The sequence below is a fragment of the Cervus canadensis genome, chromosome 5, assembly GCF_019320065.1.
Source record: "Cervus canadensis isolate Bull #8, Minnesota chromosome 5, ASM1932006v1, whole genome shotgun sequence".
NCBI classification, from domain to species: domain Eukaryota; kingdom Metazoa; phylum Chordata; class Mammalia; order Artiodactyla; family Cervidae; genus Cervus; species Cervus canadensis.
In genome coordinates, this window is record NC_057390.1 from 43,241,510 (window position 1) to 43,267,828 (window position 26,319).

At 40.8% G+C, this 26,319-nt stretch overlaps 1 protein-coding gene across 1 annotated transcript in view; it reads right to left on the reverse strand.

Annotated features, from left to right (window-relative positions):
• Window positions 1-26,319, reverse strand: part of LOC122442477 (dynein axonemal heavy chain 6) — a 248,413-nt gene that overhangs the window by 87,124 nt on the left and 134,970 nt on the right. Inside the window, exons 39-46 of the mRNA XM_043470348.1 lie at window positions 23,249-23,470; window positions 22,083-22,230; window positions 18,201-18,358; window positions 14,620-14,751; window positions 10,447-10,618; window positions 9,373-9,519; window positions 8,673-8,746; window positions 6,493-6,647 (exon numbers count right to left, since the gene is read on the reverse strand). Coding sequence (XP_043326283.1) covers window positions 6,493-6,647; window positions 8,673-8,746; window positions 9,373-9,519; window positions 10,447-10,618; window positions 14,620-14,751; window positions 18,201-18,358; window positions 22,083-22,230; window positions 23,249-23,470 — 1,208 coding nt within the window. The remainder of the gene's footprint in view (window positions 1-6,492; window positions 6,648-8,672; window positions 8,747-9,372; window positions 9,520-10,446; window positions 10,619-14,619; window positions 14,752-18,200; window positions 18,359-22,082; window positions 22,231-23,248; window positions 23,471-26,319) is intronic.

The window sequence follows — 26,319 nt, forward strand, 5'->3', positions numbered from 1 at the left end:
ATTTCTGATTCATGTTAACAATAAAGATTTAAAAAAAAAATGCCATCATGATACTAGAGTGAGTACTCAGAAATGGGGGAAAAATCCAAGTTTAGGAAAAACTGATTGAAGATGGAAAATCTGACTACCAAAGTGAAAACATCAGTGGAAGATGGGTCTTGAAAATAGGATATGGTGAAAAACTGAATGGGTAGAGTAGAAGACAAACTCAAGGCATTTACCCAGAACTCAAATAAAAAAGATAATGATATTAAAAATTGTGAGAGAAAATGGAATATAAGGATGACAAATCTAGGAGAAACAAATGGAATCACACAGACCACACTATAGGAACTGTAGAAGAAACGAAGGGATAGAGTTGAAATAAAAGAAGAAAACCTCAGAGTTGAACCCATTGATCTGAGGAAGTTACTGAGGGTCAGGAAAGAAGGTCAAAGAAGAGAAGCAAAACACAATGTTTTCTAAAAGAGATATAAATATAAAATAAACTCTCTGTGTGTGTGTGTGTGTGTAGGTGAATGGATGTATGCATGCATATATGAAATAGAAATCTATACATCTACATTAGACATAATTTTGCGAGCATCTAAAAAGTAGATATAATAAACTACTCCCAAGGGGGTTTCCCTGCTGGCTCAGACTGTAAAAAATCTGCCTGCAATGCAAACGATCCAGGTTTGATCCCTGAGTTGGGAAGATCCCCTAGAGACGGGAATGGCTACCCACTCCAGTATTCTTGCCTGGAGAATCCCATGGACAGAGGAGCCTGGCAGGCTACAGTCCATAGGATAGTAAAGAGTCCACCATGACTGAGTGAGTAACACTTTCGACTTATATAGACATATAGACATAACTAAAAATGTGTGAGGACCTAAAAAATAGATATACTAGATTACTCCTAAGGGGTCAAATAATTATAGGCTGGCCTCAAGCATCTCTTTTACAAGATGCCATTCCACAGTGGTTAAGAGGGAAAACTATCATGTTATTTCTCAGAGAATAAACCACCTGCAAACCTATCCTAAAAGGTTCCTTGAGGTATATAGAGAAGCATGAATAAAATTCAAACACTCAAGAAAGGGGAAAGGATGTCAGTATAAAAGTGAGCAGTTTGTATGAGAGTCAAGTTCACTGCTGTTAAGATAAAAAGGTAGGGACTTCCCTGGTGGTCCAGTGGTTGAGAATCTGCCTTGCAATGCAGGGGACACAGGTTTGATCCCTGGTGGGGGAACTAAGATCCCACAGGCTAAGGAGCAACTAACCCTGTACACAACAAGAGAGCCCACAAGCCATAACTGAGACCTGATAGAGCCAGATAAATGAAATAAATAAATATTTTTAAAGGTCAGTAAACTCTCCTTAAAAAGAAGTTGCAAATGAAAAAAATTTTTTTGAAAAATTATCATTGAAAATCTCAGATTGGACTATAGCTTGCTAGGCTCCTCTGTCCATGGGATTCTCTAGGCAAGAATACTGGAGTGGTTTGCCATTCCCTTCTCCAGGGGATCTTCCCAACCTAGGGACTGAACCCAGGTCTCCTTCATTGCAGGCAGATTCTTTACCATCTGAGCTACCAGGGAAGCCCCAACTGGATCATGAGAAACTAGAAAATCATGAAATGTTGTTGTGTGTTTAGTCTTGTCTGACTCTTCGTGATCCTTTGGACTGTAGCCCACCAGGCTCCTCTGTCCATGGGATTCTCCAGGCAAGAACAGTGGAGTGAGTTGCTATTTCCTCCTCCAGGTGATCTTCCTGACCCAGGGATTGAGCCTGAGTCTCCTACATTGCAGGTAGATTCTTTACCGCTGAGCCATTGGGGAAAGCCCAGGAAATCATGAGAGAAATGTAAAAGCAGGTTTAATTTCTCCCTCTCAATCTCTGTTTTTTTAAGGAAAGCATCTTTCTATCCTCTATCTTCTTTATTTATTTCTAATTCATAATGCTGATAACCACAATAATAAAAAAGGTTCAAATATTTGAGAAGGATAACGGCTTTATTCAGTTCAGTTCAGTCTCTCAGTCGTGTCCGGCTCTTTGCGACCCCATGAACCGCAGCACGCCAGGCCTCCCTGTCCATCACCAACTCCTGGAGTCCACCCAAACGCATGTCCATTGAGGCGGTGATGCCATCCAACCATCTCATCCTCTGTCGTTCCCTTCTCCTCCTGCCCTCAATCTTTCCCAGCATCAGGGTCTTTTCCAATGAGTCAGCTCTTTGCATCAGGTGGCTAAAGTACTGGAGCTTCAGCTTCAACATCAGACCTTCCAATGAATACCCAGGACTGATCTCCTTTAGGATGGACTGGTTGGATCTCCTTGTAGTCCAAAGGACTCTCAAAAGTCTTCTCAACACCACAGTTCAAAAGCATCAATTCTTCTGTGCTCAGCTTTCTTTATAGTCCAACTCTCACATCTATACATGACCACTGGAAAAACCATTGCCCTGACTAGACGGACCTTTTTCGGCAAAGTAATGTCTCTGCTTTTTAATATGCTTTATTACTTTTTTAATTAAGAAAGTAAAATATGATAATTATAACTGATAGGAAAAAAACACTGCTAACTCTTTACCACATGTACACTCCATCATGAGGGTCTGGAAGCTATCCTGTTCTCCTTGGGAGTAGTGTGTAGCTCATAGGTGTTGTTGTTCAGTTGCTAAGTCGTGTCCGACTTTTTGTGATCCCATGAAATGCAGCACGCCAGGCTTCCCTGTCCTTCACCATCTCCTGGAGTTTGCTCAAATTCGTGTCCTTTGAGTTGATAATGCCATCCAGCCATCTCCTTCTCTGTCACCCCAGTTTCCTCCTGCCCTCAGTCCTTCCCAGCATTAGGATCTTTTCAAATGAGTTGGCTCTTCACATCAGGTGGCCAAAGTATTGGAGCTTCAGCATCAGTCCTCCCAATGAATATTCAGGGTTGATTTCCTTTAGGATTGACTGGTCTGATGTCCCTGCTGTCCAAGGGACTCTCAAGAATCTTCTCCAGCATCACAGTTTGAAAGCACCAATTCTTTGGCACTCAGCATTCTTTATGGTCCAGCTCTCACACCTGTACATGACTACTGGAAAAATCATATCTTTGACCATACGGACCTTTGTCAGCAAAGTGATGTTTCTGCTTTTTAACATGCTGTCTAGGTTGGTCATAGCTTTTCTTCCAAGGAGCAAGCCTCTTTTAAATTCATGGCTTATAGTAGGTGCTTCATAAACAAGTTTATGTCTGTTGACTTGTATGTGTGTGTTCACAAAAATGGACTTAAACTCTATACCACATTTTGTTTTGTGATTGTTTTGATAAATAATGCTTTATGGACATTCTCATGCTAGTTATAATGGCAGAGTTGAATAGGTGTGACAGGGCCTATTTAGCAGAGCCTAAAATATTTATCATCTGGTTATTTACAAAAAAAAAAAAAAAAAAGCTGTGGCTCCTTTCCTTAGGAACTACCAGCTAAAAACTGATACTTGCCACTTGGTTCTACAATAATGGAGTCACCTGTCACTGCAATTGCTGACCTTCAACACACCCTGAAAGCAGTTCAGGGTGGAGATCAGGTGTTTCCCTAAAGGTCCAGGAGCGAGCGACGAGAATGAAAATAGAACACAAAATCTGGTGCAATGGGTCAGGGGACCTGCAGCCTCTATTGGACTGAGGTGCAGAGTCCACTGTGAATCCAGCTCTTATTTCTAATTGCAGACTACAAACTTTCTTTGATCTATCTTTCCCAAGACACTACATCGACATAGTCCAGATCTCCTTGTTTATACTCCAGGTCGTTCCCTTCTGGGATAGTCTCAGGAACAATCAGCAAGTGCGTAGGCAGTGTTCAGACCTAACGCTGATCCAGTGTTCCAAGGTCCATGATCCTAGTCATACTCCCTTCTGGGTCTGGCCTTGGGGTTTGTAACAAGGAGATTATTCTTAAGAAAAACTTGAAAGATAACCATTAACACAGTTTCTTAATATATGCTGTTTTTCCAGGTGCGATTTCTGTGGAATTTCTCAAGGCTGTGGAAGTACATTATTAGAAATTCCCACTACAATCAGGAACGAGGCACTCTGTGCCCTGGTAAAAACTGGTAGGACAGGCCTTCAGATATCCATTTTCAGGAGATTTTATGAACTCAATTTCTTATATAGTCTCATATCTAGAAGAACACTAAAATCATTAAAGGAGACATCTGCTCCTTGTGACTAGCAGCAGCCTTCTGTCAAAATGTGTGCCTGACTGCATGTATCCCCCTTCACTAAAATCACATACATACTGACTTCCCCACTACCTCTCTGGAGCAGTTCCTTGGAGTTATCTGAGAGGCTGTCTCTGGGGCTATGGTCCTCATTTTTCCCCAGATAAAACTTAATTCACAACTCTCACACTGTGCTTTTTTTTTTTTTTTCCAGTCAATACATCCTTTGCTAATTCCTCTCCCAAAGCAACTAAGACCCACGGGTACGATCTCCACTGCTATGTCTCTATCACAACATACATCTAACAGAAGACACTTCAGATCATCTGTTTGCTTATATTTCCTCAGTTACCTCTGAGACTATAAAATTGAGGGTTCAATGGATATGTCCCAGTGTTTTGTTATTTTTTCCCATAATGCATCAGGGTGCTACAGTGGATAAATATTGAATATTATTAATATCTTGCACTATTTATGTTACTCTTTCCTTTTTTCATTTACTTGATAGTAATTTGTTACTTTCATTTGAGATTGAGAAAACAAATGGCTTGTCCATCTGCTTCCTAGTGTTATTTTTTTCTGTCAACTTACATATCAATGGGTAAAAACCTCCTTCCATTGAGAATCCTCCAGAGTTACATTTTCTCTACTGTAGAGGCAAGAGATACATTTCCTAATTAGCTGTTTAATTTTATTATTACTTAAAAATTTTTTTTGGCCATGATACACAGCATTAGGAATCTTAGTTCCTAGACCAGGAATTAAACCTATGCTCTCTGCAGTGGATGCCTGGAGTCTTAAGCATACTGGACTGCCAGGGAAGTCCCATTAGTGGCTTTAGAGAGAGATCCATTTGACCATCCTTGGAGTATGATGACAACTTTGGGGGGCATGTAACATAAATTGTCTGATGCAAACTGCTCTTTGAAAGCACGGGCTCTGAAGTCAATTCTAAATTTTCTGAGTTGAGAAAGCTTTTATTCAGTTATTCAGTGCAACAAAAGCCTAGAATATTAACAAATGGAAATGTACTATCTGTTATATTACTGAATATTTAGTATTTGCCCCCAAACTGCTTCCCACTATGGAAGCCCTGTTCATTGCTAATCATCAGTAGGTGTTTGAAGGCTCTTATTTCCTCTAATTCCTAACTACCAATCTTCTCTAGAGAAAACATCTACATCGTTATTCACATGGCAGTCCTTTCTGCCAGAAAACCAAATCTCCCCCATTCTACAAATGGTTTTTAATTTCCTTCTGTAATAATTTAAGCAAACTTTAAGTAGCCTGGTGATTCCCATTCATGAAAGTAAGAGAGGTTATAAATATAAGTAAGCTGACTTTTCCTATCATCTGGTCTATTCTTCAGGAAGTTTCTCAGACCAGGATTCTGCTGTTAATTTATTTTCTTTCAGGCTTAGGGACTGCCTGAGCCATGGGAATAAAAGTTGTTAGGAGAAAGCTTGTGGGTATTTTGGCAGGGGACAGATGGGAAGCAAGTGGTATCTTGACAACCCAATGAAAAACTATTGTATTTTACAACCCCTGAGTTGTGATGAACATAAATCTTTGAATTAGAGTTAATTAAATAGCAGAAGTATGGGAAGCACAAAAGACTTGGCTTGCTTATGGTTATAGAAAAAAAAATTCTGGAGATTGGTCAATCTTAATAAGGTCCAACACTAAAATATAGTTGACAAGGGAAACAAACAAAGCAATTGTTGTCTTCCATGGTAGTAGCCTATGGGAAATCTTGCCCTCACACACATTTTGCACAGCTTATTCCACAGAATACTACATCAAATCTGGGTATCACATGTTAAGTGAAACATTGAAAAATGATAAAGGGCTCAGTATGTTGAAGACTGGAAATAATTGCTAACAGGAAAGAGTGAAAAATCTGGGATAATTGTGCCTGAAGAACACAAAGTGAATCCATTTTGGGCCGAGGCATCAACCAGTGAAGCTAGAATCTAAGCACTGGATATGAACCCCATAGCTTGTCACTAGCCAGCTAGAGGCTGTTGTTGTTCAGTCACTAAATTGTGTCTGACTCTTTGCACCCCATGTACTAGAGCTGGCCAGGCTCCTCTGTCCATGGAATTCTCCAGGCAAGAATACTAGAGTGGGCCATTTCCTTCTTGCCAGTTGCCATTTCCTAACTTTTAAGTTATAGCAAGATTTGGTAATAGATCTTTGTCCATCTAGCAGTCAATTTAAAGAGTTTGTATAACTTAATCCTTACCTTTTAATATAAAAGAAAATAGATCAATGCATTATTGGGTACTTGATGGCACTTTACCTTGAAACATGCTCTATCGCATCTTGGAAGAATACCAACTTTACTTCTTTGGGGTTTATAAGGTTATAATCATCAAGGTAGTCCTGTAGAACATTTGCGATTTTCTCCATATCAGGCATGTCATCATAAATCCGGTCAGATTTATCTGCTCCAAACTAGAAGATGATTTATTGGATAAGAACCAAGTTAGATCAATTCTGATATATAAACATATATAATATACATAACTTTAGGAGGGCCCATTATTTTTATTTCTATTTTTATTTAATCATTTGCTTATATATGCTAGCAGGGCTGTAAAATGAAGGAAATGGGATTAAAGCAACTCAGATATTCATGGTTAACTGAAAAATTCATTCAATTCAACCTCTTCAAGTGAAACACTGGAATTTCAAATGATCTTTGCAATAAAATTCACACAAAAGTTCAGAAAAAATTAAAAAAAATTTCTCACTTCTCTCTCATTTAACTTAACTCTGGTTTCATACTTTTGCTCCTAGGCTGTTGACATCAGAAAAGCGAAATGGTTGAAAATTAGGTTTGGCAGACTGTTTTATTAAAAAATCATGCCAGAACTATATGTAGTTTTTACATACTAGTTATTTGTTTAAATAAATCATTGAGCGTGGTATTCGGTACAAACTATAGGGCACTGAGTTCCTGTTTGGACCTATTGATAATTTATTGTCTTTGCCATAACAACTGCCCTGGGGACATTTTGTTGTGAAATCTTTGACTAAAATACACATAGTCAATGAAAGAAGAGTCCAATTGCTCTTTTTGCTTTGCTTCATTTTCCTATTTGATAATACCACCATTAGAAACAAACAGGAAATATAATCACTACCTGGAAATAAACTTCAAACTTTTAAAAAGAAGCATTAAATAGATATAGCTCATAGAATAGATCGTTTATTATTAGCATTTTTTTTCCTAGGGTTACCAGAATGGTGAGATATTGCATAAATATAAAGATGAATCCATTCATTTGTTTAAACACCACTGGTTTAGAGTCACTGCTGTAGCTCTATGTAGGAAACTGAGGATTTAGGTTGAACTAAACAGACATGGTCCTGCTTTCTCAGAGACACTAGTAGTGTTGTGTGTGCCCAAGCAAGAGTCAGCTTGGTAAAACAAGATGGCTGCCTGTCAACACAGGTATGGTAGTTAGTTAGATACAAGTCTTTTAACCTAGAATAAGGTTATTCACCTATAAGAAGTATATTCTAGGTAGGTCCAGAAGGTAAAATTAGGGCCTACATGTAGATGTTATTAGGGGGGACAGACTTGAAGCACTTCAGTTCAGTTCAGTCGCTCAGTCATGTTCAACTCTTTGCGACCCCGTGAACTGCAGCATGCCAGGCCTCCCTGTCCATCACCAACTCCTGGAGTTTACCCAAACTCATGTCCATTGAGTCAGTGATGCCATCCAACCATCTCATCCTCTGTCATCCCCTTCTCCTCCTGCCCTCAATCTTTTCTAGCATCAGGGTCTTTTCAAATGAGTCAGCTCTTCACATCAGGTGGCCAAAGTATTGGAGTTTCAGCTTCAACATCAGGCCTTCCAATGAACACCCAGGACTGAGGCACTTAGTAAAAGGAAAATTTTGCTACTAATTAGAGCTACCCTGAAATGAAGAAGGCAGAACTGCTAACTAATTAGCTTCTCATCACTAGAAATATCTGAGCAGAGTCTGAAGAGCCACATAGACTATGTATGGTAAGAGAATTCCAGTCCTGAGTTAAGAGACTAAACTTCTTTGCTTCCTTTCAAATAGAATACCTGATAATTCAGTCTCTGATTCACTATTATCAAAATGAATGTAACTAGATCAGAATCAGCGATCTTTTTCTCTCAAGAGCCATATAGCAAATATTTTAGGCTTTGCAGGTCATATAGTGTCTGTTGCTAGTACTTTAGTCTGCCTGGTCATTAGAAAGCAACCAGATAAATAAGACAGAGTCAAATGGGTCTTGTGCTCCTATAGAACTTCATTTACAAAAATTAGTGGTGAGTAGATTTGGACTATGGACCATAGTTTGCTGATCACCCCCCACCCACCCCGTCTAGGTCTTGAATCTTCACATGTGCAAAGCTCCTGTAGAATATGAACTTGAGCTAGAAAACAGTAAATGTTTTATAAACTTCAAATGTAGTCAAGTCAGTACAATACACTTACCTTAATGAAATCTCCAAATATGATGGGCCTAGTCAAAAAATATTCCAGGCCTATAGCAATTCCAAAATGTTTGTCTATTCAAAAAATAAAATCAATTTTTAATATGATGATTAGCTTGAATGCAGGGTATTAATGGTAAGATATACAGAATAACTACACCTGGTACTTTACTGAGAAGCCTAATTAATACACATGAAACTGAGAGAAAGCCCATGTTAACACCACATCACTTTGGTTTGATTGATAATCTCTTGAATTTAAGATTAAGAATATTTACTATTAATAATAATCATTTTTATTAAATAACATATATAAATACATATTAATAAATAAATACTTTAGAAGTATCCTGGCTTCTTACCTGAAAAAAATGCTGTTTGTTTTCTACTTTCCCTCTACTTTCCCTCTACTTAAAATTCTGCACTGAATTAGGAATATTAATCCTTCCTGAATTTCAATAAAATGATTTTCATAATATTTCACATGTTGTTATGTATGTGGGTCATTGAAGAGAAAAACTTTTACTAATGAATGATTATAATTTATTTTGCTCATTTTAGAAACCAAACTGTGTCTCCTTGGTCATCTAATGGCTAGGATTAGAAAACAAATTGTTTTTCTACTAAAACAATAAAAATAACCCCTGGAAAAAACCTAACTGAATAAAGAATGATAGATTGATATAAAGATTGATATTTACTGGCCATCTCTGTCAAAATAGCATGGAAATAGTGCTTATCTTCATTATTAATCAAACGATCATGGAAGACTCTTTGACATTCATGGCAGAAGAGTCTGAAGATCTGTATTTCTTCTCTTATTGTTCCTGGGTCACACTGAAGAATACCTGTTTTTTCAGAAAGGGAGAAAAGAAAAACTCTACAATTGTGGAATATCTAGTGATAGTTTAATTAATGAGAAAATCTGTAAGTTCAACTTTATCCCATACTAAAGAAAATGGGTAGTTCCCGGTGGATATATACATATAATCATTGTGACCTCATTTTTTGAAAGTAAAACTGGGGACACATTATCAGTGCAAATGAGGAGGGTAGCAGAAAGGGGATATGGGGCCTAAAGAGAACTATTATTATTATTTTTAATATCTTTATAGCTTATTTTATTTTTTAAAAAGTTTTGGACACACCACTGTGGCATGTGGAATCTTAGTTCCTTGACCAGGGATACGAGCCACATTCCCTGCATTGGAAGGCAGAGTCTTAACCATTGGACATTCAGGGAAGTCCCAAGAGAATTGTGTCTTTTAAGATGGGAGGTATTATAGCAGAATTGTATGCTGTTAGGGATGATCTGACAGAAGAAGCAGCACTGACAATGCAGAAGAGAAGGGGGACACATAAAAGCAAAATCCTAGAGTCAGCAGGAGGGGATGGGTTCAGTAGCAGGGGGGCTGTTGGCACATATTAGGGGCAGGGACAGCTGAATCACTGCAGTGAGAGAGAAGGCAGGGGCAGGGTATCTGGGAGATTTGGAAGAGGAGCCCCTTCTGGTTAGACTTTTTTTTGTTTTAATTCAGTGAAAAAGAAGACAGGCCACCAGCTGGGAGTGAGAAATGGGATGGTGGTTTGAGGAAAGTTGTGAAGTAGTCAGTGAAGGGTGGGGGTGGAGGGTGGCTAAAACAGGGATACTGTAATGGAATTTCCAGGCAAATCTCAGACACCCATGTACATACACTTTTACGCAGGGATGTGTGGGTAAATGGATGGAAATGGAAGGAGGGTGCAGGCCAGGGAACGAGAGTTCCATACACTACCTTGCACACATTTAGATAAATCCCTCAAGTTAAAGACGTAATGAGACTTGGCTGGTGTTGGCAGAAGATCAACACTCATCCTGTTGTAGATTTCAACTGAGGCTTCCACAATGTTGGATGCAGTTTGCTTTACAGCTGGTGTGAAGTCACTCAGGAAGCCGTTTAAGATGGCCTAGAACCAGAAATGTAATATAAGAGGGTTGGAATGTTTTTAACCAAAATTTATCTTTCAAATACTCCAGACCTGATGTTACTTTTTCTAATAATAGCAGAAAACCAAATTCCAGTGCAAGGACATGTGGGTGTTAAAATTCTTCTTTTCTGGGGAAAGGGATAAATTAGGCATTTGGGCTTCCCGGGTGGCTCAGACAGTAAAGAGTTCACCTGCAGTGCAGGAGACCTGGGTTTGACCTCTGGGTTGGGAAGATCCCCTGGAGACGGGAATGGCTACCCATTCTAGTATTCTTGCCTGGAGAATTCCAGAGACAGATGAGTCTGGTGGGCTACAGTGCAGGGTCGCAAAGAGTTGGACACAACTGAGCAACTAACACTTTTCACAAATCAGGCACTTGGGATCAGCATATATGAATTACTGTCTATAAAAGAGATAAACAACAAAGTCCTACTGCAGTCCTATCTTCAGTAGGAAGATCCTCTGGAGAAGGAAATGGCAACCCACTCCAGTATTCTTGCCTGGAAAATCCCATGGATGGAGGAGCCTGGCAGGGAACAGTCCATGGGGTCGCAAGAGTTGGACATGACTGAGCAACTTCTCTTTCACTTTCACTGACTCGATGGGACATGAGTTTGAGCAAACTCTGGGAGATAGTGAAGGATAGGGAAGCCTAGGGTGCTGCAGTTCACGGGTTGCAAATAGTAGGACATGACTTAGGGACTGAACAACAACAACAGTTGTATATATACAAATATAGTATTTTACATACAAATATAGTTGTATATATAACTTTGTATATATATACATTGTATATATACAATGTATTTGTATATTTGTTGTATATACAAATATAGTTTATACATATGTATATATACATATATATATACAAATATATATAGTATTTTACATACAAATATAGTATATAGTTGTATATATATTTGTATGTATATTTACATACAAATATAGTTGTATATATATACTATATTTGTATGTAAAATATGATATTTGATAGTATATAGTTATATATATATAAAGTATATATTTATAGTTACATATATGTTAGTTTATTTATCTATATTATCTCTCTCTATGGTAGAAGATCTATGAAGACAGGGGTGACATCTGTTTTGTTTAAAGTGATGTACCAACATCTGATGCATGGTTGATACTCATCAAGTATTTCTTTAGTGAATGAATGAAGGGCTATTAAACTGATATTCATAAATTAAAACTATCAGGTGACTATCAAGTTTACTGAGGATCATAGCTTGATATTCTGTCCAAAGATCTGGCTTATGTGAAATGTTTGGCAACTTTTAAAAGTTTTACTGAGAATATGCATACAACATAAAGACAGAACTTCCATAGTTTAGGGAAAGATGACTTTGTCATGAGGACATTAGTAATGTTTTATGGAGTTGATCATGGCTTTTAATCACTGCTGTTATATCTTTCTAATTAGAATGTACAGCTAAGTTCAGGGACCGCCCTGGTGGTCCAGTGGTTAAGACTCTGCATTTCCAATGCAGGGGTGTGGGTTTGATTCCTGGTCAGGGAACTGAGATCCCAGATGCCAAGTGCTCAAAAAAAAAAAGAAAAAAAGAATTTATATCTAATTTAGTGACAACATTATCAATTTAATTTGGTGTGTGCTATTCAGTTTACCTTCAGAATGTGTAGTGATGCATATTTTTGCACAAAAGGTTCCAGCAGATAAACAAATAAAATGTGTGTGAACTGTGGTTCTTGATTCACCTACAACTGTACATAATCCAAATTGTGCAAATTGTGATCCATTGTTAATGGGATTCTCCCCACATATATGTGTAGTTTAACTAACTTAAAATAGACTCTCAAGAAAGTAGTGATATTACTGATTGTTTTAGAACTAAGAGATGATTAAAAACATTATAAATACAAGCATATTATGTATCATATATGTATACATAATTATGTAGACTCATAGGTTTCTTTTATATAGTAAACATAAATCTTTTATATAGTAAATATAAAAAACAAAAGTTTATTTGTGTTGCTATCAACAAATTTACTTTTACTTGTTGATTTTGCTTTTTTCAATTCTTGTTTATCCCCAAGTTCCTTCTCCTCCACACAATCACAAAGGACAGGAAAGGTGGACTGTGAACTCTTGAACTCTGCTTAGATGGGTTGTGATTAAAAAGAAAGCTTGGAATCCAAGTCCTTTCCTTCTACAGATAAAATATCCAGTCCGTTCTGGTAATGAGGAAAACACATGTTTCCATGTGAATATAGTCCAACTTAGTGGCCCCCAGAATCTGTTTTGTTGCTTTTCATTTCCATTGTGGCCTTAGTTAGTTCGGGTTTTAAATACTAGCCTCTAAATTACAGCAGGAAGAAGCAATTGCTGCTCATTGTCACCTGTGACATATTTGCTGCATGATGCTCCTGTAAGTGACACATTTCTGTGGATGTAACATTCCTACAGGCAGAGGCAGGAGACTGAGTGTTTGGATCAATTTGATTTCCAGGAGCCCAGACTCTATCTTCTTCTTCCCACCCAAGAAAGCATTTTTGAATGAGTTAACAATGCCATTTTATTGTTGTTATTGTTGGGATAACTCTGAATTTGCTTGAATTTATTAAAATGTAAAATAATTTGTAAATTCAGTATTTTATCATCAGGCCTAAGTTACTTGGGACATTCCCTCACCACTGATCACATCACAAGGGTGTGTTAGGACAGCATAGTTGTGAATCACTCATTTCGGACTTTAGAATATATACAGAAAGGTACTCAATAAAATGGGGGGGAAGTCTTCTAATACCTTATTGGTCCCTGTTACCTGCTTCCTGTCATGTTCTTTACTTGCTGCTTAATGATGGGAGATAAGCTCCCATCCTCTCCTATTCTAAATTAAAGTACTCTCTAAAAGTTTTTCCAAATGTGGCATTTCTCATGTATCCTTTTGGCCTTAGATCCTAAATAGCTTATTGTAATGACTTCAAATTTGTTAAAAATAATTTCCCATGGATGTAAGCTATTTCAGTATGAAAACTACTTTCCATAAACTGTTGTGTATGTGCTGGGTCTGGTCCTTTCTCTCCTCTAAGAAGGCCCCATTGGAAGGAGAGGCAGATGCTGATAAATGTAGAGGCTGGTTAATGCCAGCATCACTGCTTCTCTGACTCCTGGGTGATGGTCACTAAAGCCAGTTTCTCCTGACTAGTCACCTTTCTTAAGCTACCTGGATGCCCACATTACCACTTCTGGCCTCTGTGACCACATTTACCTGTGTGTTTCTGATTCTCTCTGTCAATTTCACCCTGCAGGACTCGGCTCAGCAGCTATCTCCTCTAAGCATCTTTGCTATTAATAGTTGGCATGACATACTCGCTTTGGTCATGCTGCTTCAAGATCTCTCATCGTTCTATTCAGAATAATGCCGTGCACTTGATGAACACTTCTGCCGAGCACTTAACAAGGCAGAAGCAGTTACTTGCCCCTTCTAAGGGACAAAGAAGTGGTCTCCTGGGGAAGTCTGTACAGGTGGAAGAAATACCGGTGGTTGTTTCTCTTGGGAGGGTGGGGGCGGCAGGGGTGATGAATTCTGGGTTAGGTATGTTGAGCTTGAACTCGTTGGTTATTGGGGCTGGCCTTTGCTGGGCAAGCGGACACAGACAGGGCGTCAGGGAGGAGATGAGCACCGAGGTGGGAGCTAGGTGGGGATGATATCTCCTGGGAGTCAGGGGCCCAGAATACAGCCTTCCTTAGAGGTATGGGAGGTATTCTGACTCCCTTTCCTCATTTATAAGACTACCTTTGAGACTACAAACACAGAAGGTCATGATGCAAATGCCTATCAACTACTGCCCAGATGCCCCTGTGTTTACCTGGTTTCTGATCAGGCAAGGATGGATGGGCTCCCTAGAAACACAACAGGCTGTGCTGATCGTGTGAGCCTTGGAACAAATACATTTTCATTACCCCTTGTGCCCAGATTGGAATCCACATTCACCTGAAAAATCTGTTTCAGACTGTGCTCTGAGGGCATTGGGAGGCAGAGCATGCTGAAGTGCCGGATGAAGCGAGGGGTCACAGGGTTGCGGCCACCACCTGGAGGTGCACATGCTGATACGATTGTTACGTCCTGTATGGAGAGAAATCCACTTGGGTCACCCAGCAAAGATGGAGATGAGATCTACCCATCCCAGTGGCAGGACTCAACCAACATTTTTGGAGGACCTATCATAGGACATCCTGGTAGCTCAGTGGTAAAGAATCTGCCTGCCAATGCAGGGGACCTGGCTTCAATTCCTGGGTTAGGAAGATCCCCTGGAGAAGGAAATGACAACCCACTCCAGTATTCTTGCCTGGGAAATCCTATGGACAGAGGAATCTGGTGAGCCATAGTCCATGGGGTTGCAAAGAGTTGGACAAGACTTAGTGACTAAACAACACCACCGTCATAGGATAATATTGTGTTGTATTTTCCTGCACATTATCTAACTTAATTCTCACAGCCACCTTAGGCGATCACTGTTGTTACCTCCACTTTATAGATGAAAAAAAAAAAAATCAAGGCCCCAGATGGTTAAATAAGTTACTCAAGGTCATTCAGCTAACTCACTGACCTTGTAGAAATACTCCTATATAAAAACTGAATTTTAAAAAATTGTAAGAATTTGTACCTTAGGTTAAAGTACATTCATTCAACAAATAGTAAGAATAGTCAATTCTTATTATTTGTGGTAGTTATGTTCTATAAAGTCACCAGGAACACTGAATTAATGCACCCTGAACCATTGCTCCGAGGGGAAAAACAGAGCTAGGTTCCTGAGAGCCTCTGGCCATAACATGTTCAGTTGGTCAGTATCTGATACCGCAGGGAACTCTGACCTTGCCTCCTCTCTAGTCTACACCTTCCCTGAAGCCAAGGGGATCTTTCTATAATGCCTCTGCAGAGGCTCCCCATGACTTACACCAGTGGTCCCCAACCTTTTTGGCACCAGGGACCAGTTTTGTGGAGGACAATTTTTCCACCTACAATGTGGGGGGATGGTCTTTGGATGATTCAAGAGCATAACACTTACTGTGGACTTAATTTCTATTATTATTACATGAGCTCCACCTCAGATCATCATGCATTAGATCCTGGAAGTTGGGGACCCCTGTCTTAGGAGATAAATCTACATTCCTCTTCATGGCACTATGACCCCCTGGTCTGACCTCTGCTTCTCCTGTTGCTTTGGTGCCCACATTCCACACCCTGCAAGTAATGTTCTACACACCGCAAGTAGTGTTCCAAACTATATGCTTTGAGATGCAAATAGCTCCTTTTCCTTGGTTTGCCCTGCCTCACCTGCAAAATCCTGTTCTGATATCACCTCTTCTAGGGAAGATTCTCTGATCATCAACCCACTGCCCACTCCTGCCTCCCTCTAGTCTCCACATTATATAACCCTGCATTACAAACACATGCTCTTCTATCCTCTGAAGCTAAGGAGGCCAGGGCTGTCACACTTGTCTATAAATCTCATGAATCAAGTATGGTGAGAACTCAATATAGATTGAATGAAGTTACACACAGGAAACATAGAAGCCATATGTCATGGGCTGACTAATGTATCTGTCTGTACCTCCTTTCCACCACTCACGTGCTGAAGCCTTGACTCCAGTTGGTGCAGCGGTAAAGAATCTTCCTGCCAATGCAGGAGATGCAAGAAACATGGCTTCCATCCCTTGGCTGGAAAGATAGATCTCTTGAAGAAGGAAACAGTTACCCATTCCAGTATTCTTGCCTGGAGAATCCAATGGACAGAGGAGCCTGGCAGGCAACAGTCCATGGGGTGGCAAAGAGTTGGACGCGACTGAGCAACTGAGCACACATATAAGAAACATCGAAGCCATTAGCCATGGGCTGACTGTCTCTACCTCCTTTTGGCCAATCACATGCTCAAAATTCTCCAAGCCAGGCTTCAACAGTACATGAACCAACTTTCAAGATATTCAAGGTGGATTTAGAAAAGGCAGAGGAACCAGAGATCAAATTGCGAACATCTGTTGGACAATTGAAAAACCAACAGAGTTCCAGAAAAACATCTATTTCTGCTTTATTGACTATGCCAAAGCCATATCACAACAATTTGTGGAAAATTCTTAAAGAGATGGGGATACCAGACCACCTGACCCGCCTCCTGAGAAATCTGTATGCAGGTCAGGAATCAACAGTTAGAACTGGACACGGAATAACAGACTGGTTCCAAATCAGGAAAGGAGTACATCAAGACTGTATATTGCCACCCTGCTTATTTAACTTACATGCAGAGTACATCATGTGAAATGCCAGGCTGGATGAAGCACAAGCTGGAATCAAGATTGCTGGGAGAAATATCAATAAACTCAGATATGCAGATGACACCACCCTTACGGCAGAAAGGGAAGAAGAACTAAAGAGCCTCTTGATGAAAGTGAAAGAGGAGAGTGAAAAAGTTGGCTTAAAACTCAACATTCAGAAAACTAAGATCATGGCATCTGGTCCCATCACTTCATGGCAAATAGATGGGAAAGTAATGGAAACAGTGAGAGACTTTATTTTTGGGGGCTCCAAAATCACTGCAGATGGTGATGTTAGCCATGAAATTAAAAGACGCTTGCTCCTTGGAAGAAAAGCTATGACCAACCTATACAACATATTAAAAAGCAGAGACATTACTTTGCCAACAAAGGTCTGTCTAGTCAAATCTATGGTTTTTCTAGTAGTCATGTATGGATATGAGAGCTGGACGATAAAGAAAGCTGAGCACCAAAGAACTGAACTGTGATGTTGGAGAAGACTCTCGAGAGCCCCTTGGACTGCAAGGAGATCCAACTGGTCCATCCTAAAGGAAATCAGTCCTGGGTGTTCATTGGAAGGACTGATGCTGAAGCTGAAACTCCAATATTTTGGCCACCTGATGCAAAGAACTAATTCATTTGGAAAGACCCTGATGCTGGGAAAGATTGAAGGTGGGAGGAGAAGGGGATGACAGAGGATGAGATGGTTGGATGGCATCACAGACTCAATGGACTTGAGTTTGAGTAAGCTCCGGGAGTTAGTGATGGACAAGGAAGCCTGGCATGCTGCAGTTCATGGGATTGCAGAGTCTGACATGACTGAGCTACTGAACTGAACCTCCTTTTGGCCAATCATGTGCTGAATCCTTAATTCCTAGTATCCACAATCTGACTATATTTGGAGATGGGTATTTAAAGAAGTAACTTAGTTAAGAGGAAGTCATTAGGATGGGCCTTAATCCAATATGATTGATGTCTCCTTATAAGAGACGATTTGAACAAAGATGGACACAAGGAGAAAATCAGAAGACATAGGGGGAACATGGCCATCTGTAAACCAAGGAGAGAGGCCACAGAATAAAGCAACCCTACTGATATCTTGACCTTGGACTTCCCTCTTCTAGAACTGGGAGAAAATAAATTTCTACAGTTTGAGTTACCCAGTGTATGGTACTTAGTTATGGCAACTCTAACAAATGAGTGAACCACATTTCATTGCTGTTTATGTGGAGACATACAAAGTCATTTAAAACCTAAAGTAACCTGTATATCTTTCCAAAAGAGTTTGTTTCTGTCATAAAATCCACCAAAATCTTGATATTGCCGAAGTAATTCAATGGGAGGCTGAGAGCCATAGCGATCCAGCCTAGGCATGTTTAGGTCGTCAACAAAAATCACAACTCGTCTGTTTCCTGGTGCTCCTAGGGAAAGAAAATGCATTTAAGAATTATAATTTGTCTTCAGTAAGGTGGCTCAGATGGTAAAGAGCCTGCCTGCAATGCAGGAGACTCAGGTTCGATTCCCGGGTTGGGAATATCCTCTGGAGAAGGGAATGGCAACCCACTCCAGTATTCTTGCCTGGAGAACTCCATGGACAGAGGAGCCTGGCAGGCTAATGACCATGGGGTCACAAAGAGTTGGACACAAATAAGTGACTTTCACTTTTGAAACTTTCAAAACATAAGACAAAGCTTAGGTAAGGCTTTGGACTCAATGCACACCATGTAGGTCATAATGAGCTCAGCTGTTAAGTGTGAGGAGGGCCCTGGGGAATCCTGAGTTGAGGAGGAGAGACCTCTCTCTCGCCCCATCCAGGCCCTGACAGGGAGCTATAGACTCAGCCAGGATACCCACATTATCAGATGGTCCCTCACCAAAATGGCAACTCTGACTCTAGTACCTTTGCCTGGGAAATCCCATGGACAGAGGAGCCTGGCAGGTTACAGTCCATGGGGTTGCAGAGTCAGACATGACTGAGCAACGGAGCATACATAATTGATTTACAGTGTTGAGGGATTCTTTTTGATTGCTTGAACCATTTGGAAAATATGCTGAAAGTTGCAGGCCTTCTTAGAAAATGCATGAGTGCTCTCCCAGATATGATTTTGTAATTCTAGGTTAAGAACCTCCATCTTAGGAAATGAAGTTCATTCTAAGCACAGCACTCACTCTCACCTTCCAGGTGCAGGATGATGCCAGCACTTCAGGTGACCTTCCTCAACCCCAACCACTCCCAACTGTCCTCACCAACTGCACAGCCTGGGCACAGAGTGAAGAAGGTCATTTGGTTTTCACACTAGGAAGCAGACAGGTCTCCAGTTTCCTTGCATAAATGCCATCCCACTACCCTCTATAGGGAAAACATGGCTGGATTTTCAAAAGCTCCTTTATAACGTCAAAACAGGGATAGTGAAGGACAAGGAAGCCTAGCATGCTGCAGTCCATGGGGTTGCAAAGAGTCAGACATGACTGAGTAATTGAACAGCAAACTACGTCAAAGGGAAATCCACTGGAGCTGTACAATGTCAAATTTAACCTAGAGAAAGTCAACATGTACATTCAGGGGGAAAAAAAAGTGATTAACAGAGAAAAGAGAACAACTTAAGCAGAGGAAGTGACCCCACCCATGCTGGTATCTGGCATCAGTGACAACTGCAAAGGAAATAAGGTGAATCCCATGGCCTCACTTCATTTTCTGGCCTCTGGAAGTCAAGTAGCAGGTCAGGGATATGGAAAGGTTCTAAGACAATCATTCATAAAAATTTGGGGCCCCAACCAGAAAGACTGGCATCTATTGCCCTGCATCTACCTGAGCAGGAAAGGAGGAACAAAAAGCAGTTGATAGAGCAGCTGGCGCGGCAAGGCCTGTGAGATGATGGACCATGTGGAGGGCAGCTGGGCCTGGGCTTGGCCTAGTGCCCCACCCAGGAGGGCTGTGGGCTGCGCAAGTGGACCATAGCACAAGAGGCTATAGGATGTGTCGTGGGAGGGTGGACAGAGTTGGGCTGAGACCCTCATTGCCAACAGCAGGGAACTTTTCAATGAAGAGGTCAGGGAATCTTCCACTGGGGAAGAGGTCAGGGAAACTTCCTGTGGGGAGGTCAGGAAACCTTCCAGTGCAGAGGTCAGGGGAACCTTCCAGTGAGGAGGTCAGGGGAACTTTCCACTGGGAGGAGGTCAGGGGAACCTTCCACTGGGGAGGAGGTCAGGGAAGCTTCCACTGGGGAGGTCAGGGGAACCTTCCAGTGCAGAGGTCAGGGGAATCTTCCAGTGCGGAGGTCAGGGGAACCTTCCAGTGCGGAGGTCAGGGGAACCTTCCACTGGGGAGGAGGTCAGGGGAACCTTCCACTGGGGAGGAGGTCAGGGAAGCTTCCAGTGGGGAGGTCATGGGAACCTTCCAGTGCAGAGGTCAGGGGAACCTTCCAGTGCGGAGGTCAGGGGAACCTTCCACTGGGGAGGAGGTCAGGGAAGCTTCCACTGGGGGGGAGGTCACGGGAACCTTCCAGTGCAGAGGTCAGGGGAACCTTCCAGTGCGGAGGTCAGGGGAACCTTCCACTGGGGAGGAGGTCAGGGGAACCTTCCACTGGGGAGGAGGTCAGGGAAGCTTCCAGTGGGGAGGTCATGGGAACCTTCCAGTGCAGAGGTCAGGGGAACCTTCCAGTGCGGAGGTCAGGGGAACCTTCCACTGGGGAGGAGGTCAGGGAAGCTTCCACTGGGGGGGAGGTCACGGGAACCTTCCAGTGCAGAGGTCAGGGGAACCTTCCAGTGCGGAGGTCAGGGGAACCTTCCACTGGGGAGGAGGTCAGGGAAGCTTCCAGTGGGGAGGTCACGGGAACCTTCCAGTGCAGAGGTCAGGGGAACCTTCCAGTGCGGTGGTCAGGGGAACCTTCCACTGGGGAGGAGGTCAGGGAAGCTTCCAGTGGAGAGGTCAGGGGAACCTTCCAGTACAGAGGTCAGGGGAACCTTCCACTGGGGAGGAGGTCAGGGAAGCTTCCAATGGGGAGGCCAGGGCTTGGCCTGCACACAGTTCTTTCAGGAATCCTTCAGAGGGCCTGCTCCTGGAAGCGTGTCACACCAAGGGTGTGGACAGCCATCTGGTCAGCAGAGAAGCAGAGACAATCCACAGAGGCCATCTAAACTGCATTTACAGAGAACCTTGTCCTTCCCTTCTCCTCCCCATCCCAATACACTAGAGCCTCCCAGAGGCAGGGTGGGAAGAATAAAAGAGCACCCATGCCCCTCTTCACCTCCAGCACCTTCAGCCACAAACCTGGCTTACAACAGAGGAGAGGAAGAGCTTTTTAAAAAAGTCTTTACTGAACTTTGTTTTGGATTTTGGCTGCGAGGCATGTGGGGATCTTAGCTCCCTGATCAGGGATCAAACTTGGACCACCTGCTTACGTCATTGGACCACCAGAGAAGTCCCCGGGAAGAGTTTTAAATTGGGTTTGGGATTGATAAACAACAAGGCCCTACTGTAGCGCACAGGAAACTAGACCCAATCTCCTGGGATAAACCATAATGGAAAAGAATATAAAAAAGAATGTACATCTGTGTATAACTGAGTCACTTGGCTGCACAGCAGAGATTAACACAACAATACTTTAAAAAAAGACAAAGAAAAAAAACCGGGTTTGGGATTGAAGATTTCATTGGACCAGATTGAAAATGACTGCAAGTGACCAGAAAGTTAAGGTATTGATCGAAACAGTTGAAAAAGAAGGGTGAGGGAGATCCCACAAGGCCTGGGGGAAAGTGCTGCCTGAAGAAACCCCAAAGCAGTTTCATGCTTATTCCCTACTGGGTTCAGGTAACTCAATGCACCAGATATAAAGAGGTTTGTTTGCTTTAAATAAGGGGAAACCAATGCAGGTTTGAAAGAAGAGCGAGTAGAGAGAGGGAGAGCCTTGGAGAGGTAGAGACAGAAGATGTTCTGAGTTGAAGGTGATGACAGACATAAACTATTTGCTTGCTAACAGTAAGATATCTAGATCTAAAGCCATGAAAGAATATCGTGAACAGAATTACCTTTACAAATAAATTAAGCAAAGGAAATATCCAATTGTAACTTTATTACATATACTGTTTTTGTGAATTAGCTTAATAAATAATTTGTGTGAGGCAAACGACAAGAACAAATCTTACCTAGGATATTTTTTCTTTTCCTTTCCAGTTTTGACTCAATGATCTCTTGTGTTCTTGAAGATGAAGTTTGAGCAGAAAAATTTAGATAAACAGGGACATAGCCGGCTGATTCTTGAATTCTATTTAGCAATCCTTTTGCAATAACAGACTTGAAAATAAAAAAAAAGATGTTAATTGATTTACACTCAATATCTTTCAATTATGTATATCAGTAATAATCTGGTACAATGAGTAAAATCAGGATAAGAGGAGGGAGGGAGGTTAAAGATAGATTGAAATGTCTTTTTCTTCCTGGAGAGTACATTTAATTACAGTTATCAGAACCAAGGAAATATTCTAATCAGCTCTATTTCAGCAAAAAAATTTATTTTTGTTTTATACCAAAATCCATCTTGGTTACTATCCAAGTTAACTTGACAGCAAGAGTCAGAGACTTAGAAATAATTTAGAGGGTAAACAGTGAGTCCCTATTCACATGGACTGCCCCCAAATCAAGAAGACCAAATAATCAGCATTTTCCTCTATATTCTACTTTTCCTAAACACCATCACTGTGCTGAGTAGAAGTAAATGGACAGGAGGCAAAAGAGCTTCATTAATAATCTGCGGGGACACAAACTGCCTTGACAGGTTCCCACCCTAACTTATGAAGTGGCAGCCCCAGAAATTTTCAGGGACACAACATAAAAGCTCCCAAACACAAAAGATTGGTTCACAGGGTCCTCTGGTTTATATATATTATTGACACCAAGGATTTATTCAGAAAGTGGCAAACTGTGGAGTTGGTATAGATTCAGCATAGTTGTATTCTTCCTGAAAAAGTGACACAAATTCAGAAGAAATTCCCCTGAGGAATAAGGTGTTATTTACGGGGCTCACAGTTCTAGGTTCATCGTGCCCTCATTCTGGACAGAGTCTCTTGTATGATGTGGGGCTTCCCTGCGGCTCAGATGATAAAGAATCTACCTGCAGTGCAGGGAACCCAGGTTTGATCCCTGGGTTAGGAAGATCCCTTGGAGAAGGGAATGGCTAACCACTTCAGTAATTCCTGCCTGGAGCATTCCATGGACAGAGAAGCCTGGCAGGCTACAGTCCACAGGATCATAGAGTTGGACACTATGAGCAACTGAGCAACTAACACTTTCTTGTTTGATGTAGGTTTCCTACCTTGCCAACTCCAGTTATTCCGGTAAACAACACTGAATGCTTGACTGCCAGTAATTTTTCCATTAGGTACCCAAAGCGCACTGTGTCAGCTGTGGGGACAAGCATTTCAAAAAACGGAGTGTCTCGGCTGTATTTGAAGGTGGGTATGATTCGTTCCCAGGGATCCAGCCGTTTGGTGTCAAAATCCATGTGAATGCTCCACAGGTCACCAGAACTGGGAAGCTAGGATACAAAATTAAACACCACTATTGAAAGGATTGACACATGGTCATAGAAATAGTTACATAGAAGCAAAGGCAGTCAGAGAACATGGATGGGTTTGGATTTCCTGTTGCTTTGCAGAGAAGTAGTTGCTTAAGTATCAGAGTCCACTTCTTTAAGTAATCATGAAATACTGTACAGTAAAAGCCTGATGTACTGACTATGTTAAAACTCTATTAAAAAAGCATTTAATTCAACATTAAGCCCCAACATTCAGGGATTACCCTATGCCAAATACTGTGTTTGGTGTGGGGGAAAATGCTGAACGAGACCCAGCCTCTGCCTTCAATGACTTTATAATCCACCTCGAGGACGCAAGCACACTAGTTAATACTCATGGAGAAGTAAGGGTTCTAATATAGTTTAGTACATCCACAGAGGAGGGATGGCTCATTTCTACTCACAGGGGAATTGTAGTGGTGGCTAGAGATTTAGGTGGGCTTCCCTGGGGGCTCAGACAATAAAGAATCTGCCTGCACTCTAGGATTCACAGGTTCCATTCCAGGGTTGAGAATATTCCCTGGAGAAGGGTAAGGCTACCCACTCCAGTGTTCTTGCCTGGAGAATTCCATGGGCAGAGGAGCCTGGTGGGCTATAGTCCATGGGGCCGCAAAGAGTCAGACAGGGCTGATTTACTAACATCTAACACACTAGGGGGTGGTGATGCTACAACTCAGACTTGAAAGATAAGCAGGAGTCAGATGGGCAGAGAAGGGATGAAGTGGGGATGGGGAAAAAGGAGTCAGGGTTCACGCTAAGGAAACAGGTCTGAAGCCATGGAAAGTGCCATGCACGTGGAAACTATAAGAGATAAGTCTGGACACACAGATGTGACCAAGTTATAAAAACCTCATTTGTTAAAGAGCTTGCAGCAAGAGTTCAGTGAAGAATTCTAAGTAGCTGGGTAACATGATCAGATTGCATCTCAGAAGGTTCATTCTGGCAGCTGCACAAAACAGTGTTGTTTCAAGCATACTGGGCACTGACCAGTATTTTTTAAAAAAAATATATTTTTAATTGGAGGATAATTGCTTTAGTGCTGTGTTGGTTTCTGCTGTACAACAGCATGCCCCTTCCCACCCGTCTAGGTCATCACAGAGGTCATCACAGAATTCATCACTGGAGTGAGCTCCCTGTGTTATATAGCAGCTTCCCACTAGTTATCTACTTTACATATGGTAATGTATATGGCTCAATGCTACACTCTCAATTCATCCCATCCGCTCCTTCCCCTGCTGTGTCTACAAATCTGTTCTCTATGTCTGCATCTCTATTCCTGCCCTGCAAATAGGTTCATCAGTACCATTTTTCTAGATTCCATATATATGCATTTACTATACAATATTTATTTTTCTGTTTCTTACTTCTCTCTGTAAAACAGGCCCTAGGTTCATCCACCTCAGTTCAACTGACTCATATTCTTTCCTTTTTATGGCTTAGTAATATTCCATTGTATATATGTACCACAACTTCTACTTTATTCATTTATCTGCTGATAGACATCTAGGTTGCTTCCATATCCTAGCTATTGTAAATAGTACTGCAATGAACACTGGGGTATATATGTCTTTTTCAATTCTGATTTTCTCAGGATATATGCCCAGTAGTGGGATTGCTGGGTCATAATGTCATTTTTATTCCTAGTTTTTTAAGGAATCTCTGTACGTTCTCCATAGTGGCTGTAACAATTTACATTCCCACCAACAGTGCAAGGGGCTTCTCTTTTCTCCACATCTATTTGTAGATTTTTTGATGATGGCCATTCTGAACAGTGTTAGGTGATACTTCATTGTACTTTTGATGTGCATTTCTCTAATAATGAGTGATGTTGAGCATCTTTTCATGTATTATTGGTCATCTGTATGACTTCTTTGGAGAAATGTCTGTTTAGGTCTTCTCATTTTTTGACTGGGTTGCTTGTGTTTCTGATATTGAGCTGCATGAGTTGCCTATACATTTTTTGGATTAATCCTTTGTCAATTGCTTTGCTATTATTTTCTCCCATTCTGAGGGTTGTCTTTTCGTTTTGTTTATAGTTTCCTTTGCTGTGCAAAAGCTTTTAAGTTTAATTAGGTCCTGTTTACTTATTTTTGTTTTTATTTCTATCACTCTATAAGGTGGGTCAAAGAGGATCTTGCTGATATTTATTGACAGTGACTCAATTTCACATGGTGATCTGGTACATACATATAGATGTGTTTGTTTAAATATGTATAATATTTACCCCAAGTATCACTCTATTTCACATTCTACTCTATTAAAAAAAAAACCTTATTAGGATTTTCTACATATTCAGTTATGTTTCCTTCAAATAATGACATCTTTATTTCATTTCTAAAGTTTATATTTTATATTTTCCCCCTGCCTGACTGCACTGGCTAGGATCTCCAATATAGTGTTAACTAAAAGTTGTGATGGTGGCTATTTCATTTCTTTTTTTTTTAACTTAAAAGTGATTTTTATGTGTCCATGTTCTCTTCTAGCCCTTGTGCATACATGTATATAATTTTTAAAAGTCATAGAATGAGAATAGTTTTATAAGTTTTATAAAACATATAGATACATGGCACATGTATATAGGTGTCTAAATATATATATATGATATGATTTTACAAACCACATTTTGTTTTGCTCACTTAAAATTATCACCAATATTTTTTTTATTTGGTATATAATCTTTTTCATAATCATGGATGCTTAATATTTCAAAGTTCTAAGAGCTTTCTGTTTTATAACTCATTCAATCCTCACGACAAGTCTATAAAATTGCCTTTATTTTCTGTACTTGAAATTTTTCACTATTTAATTGG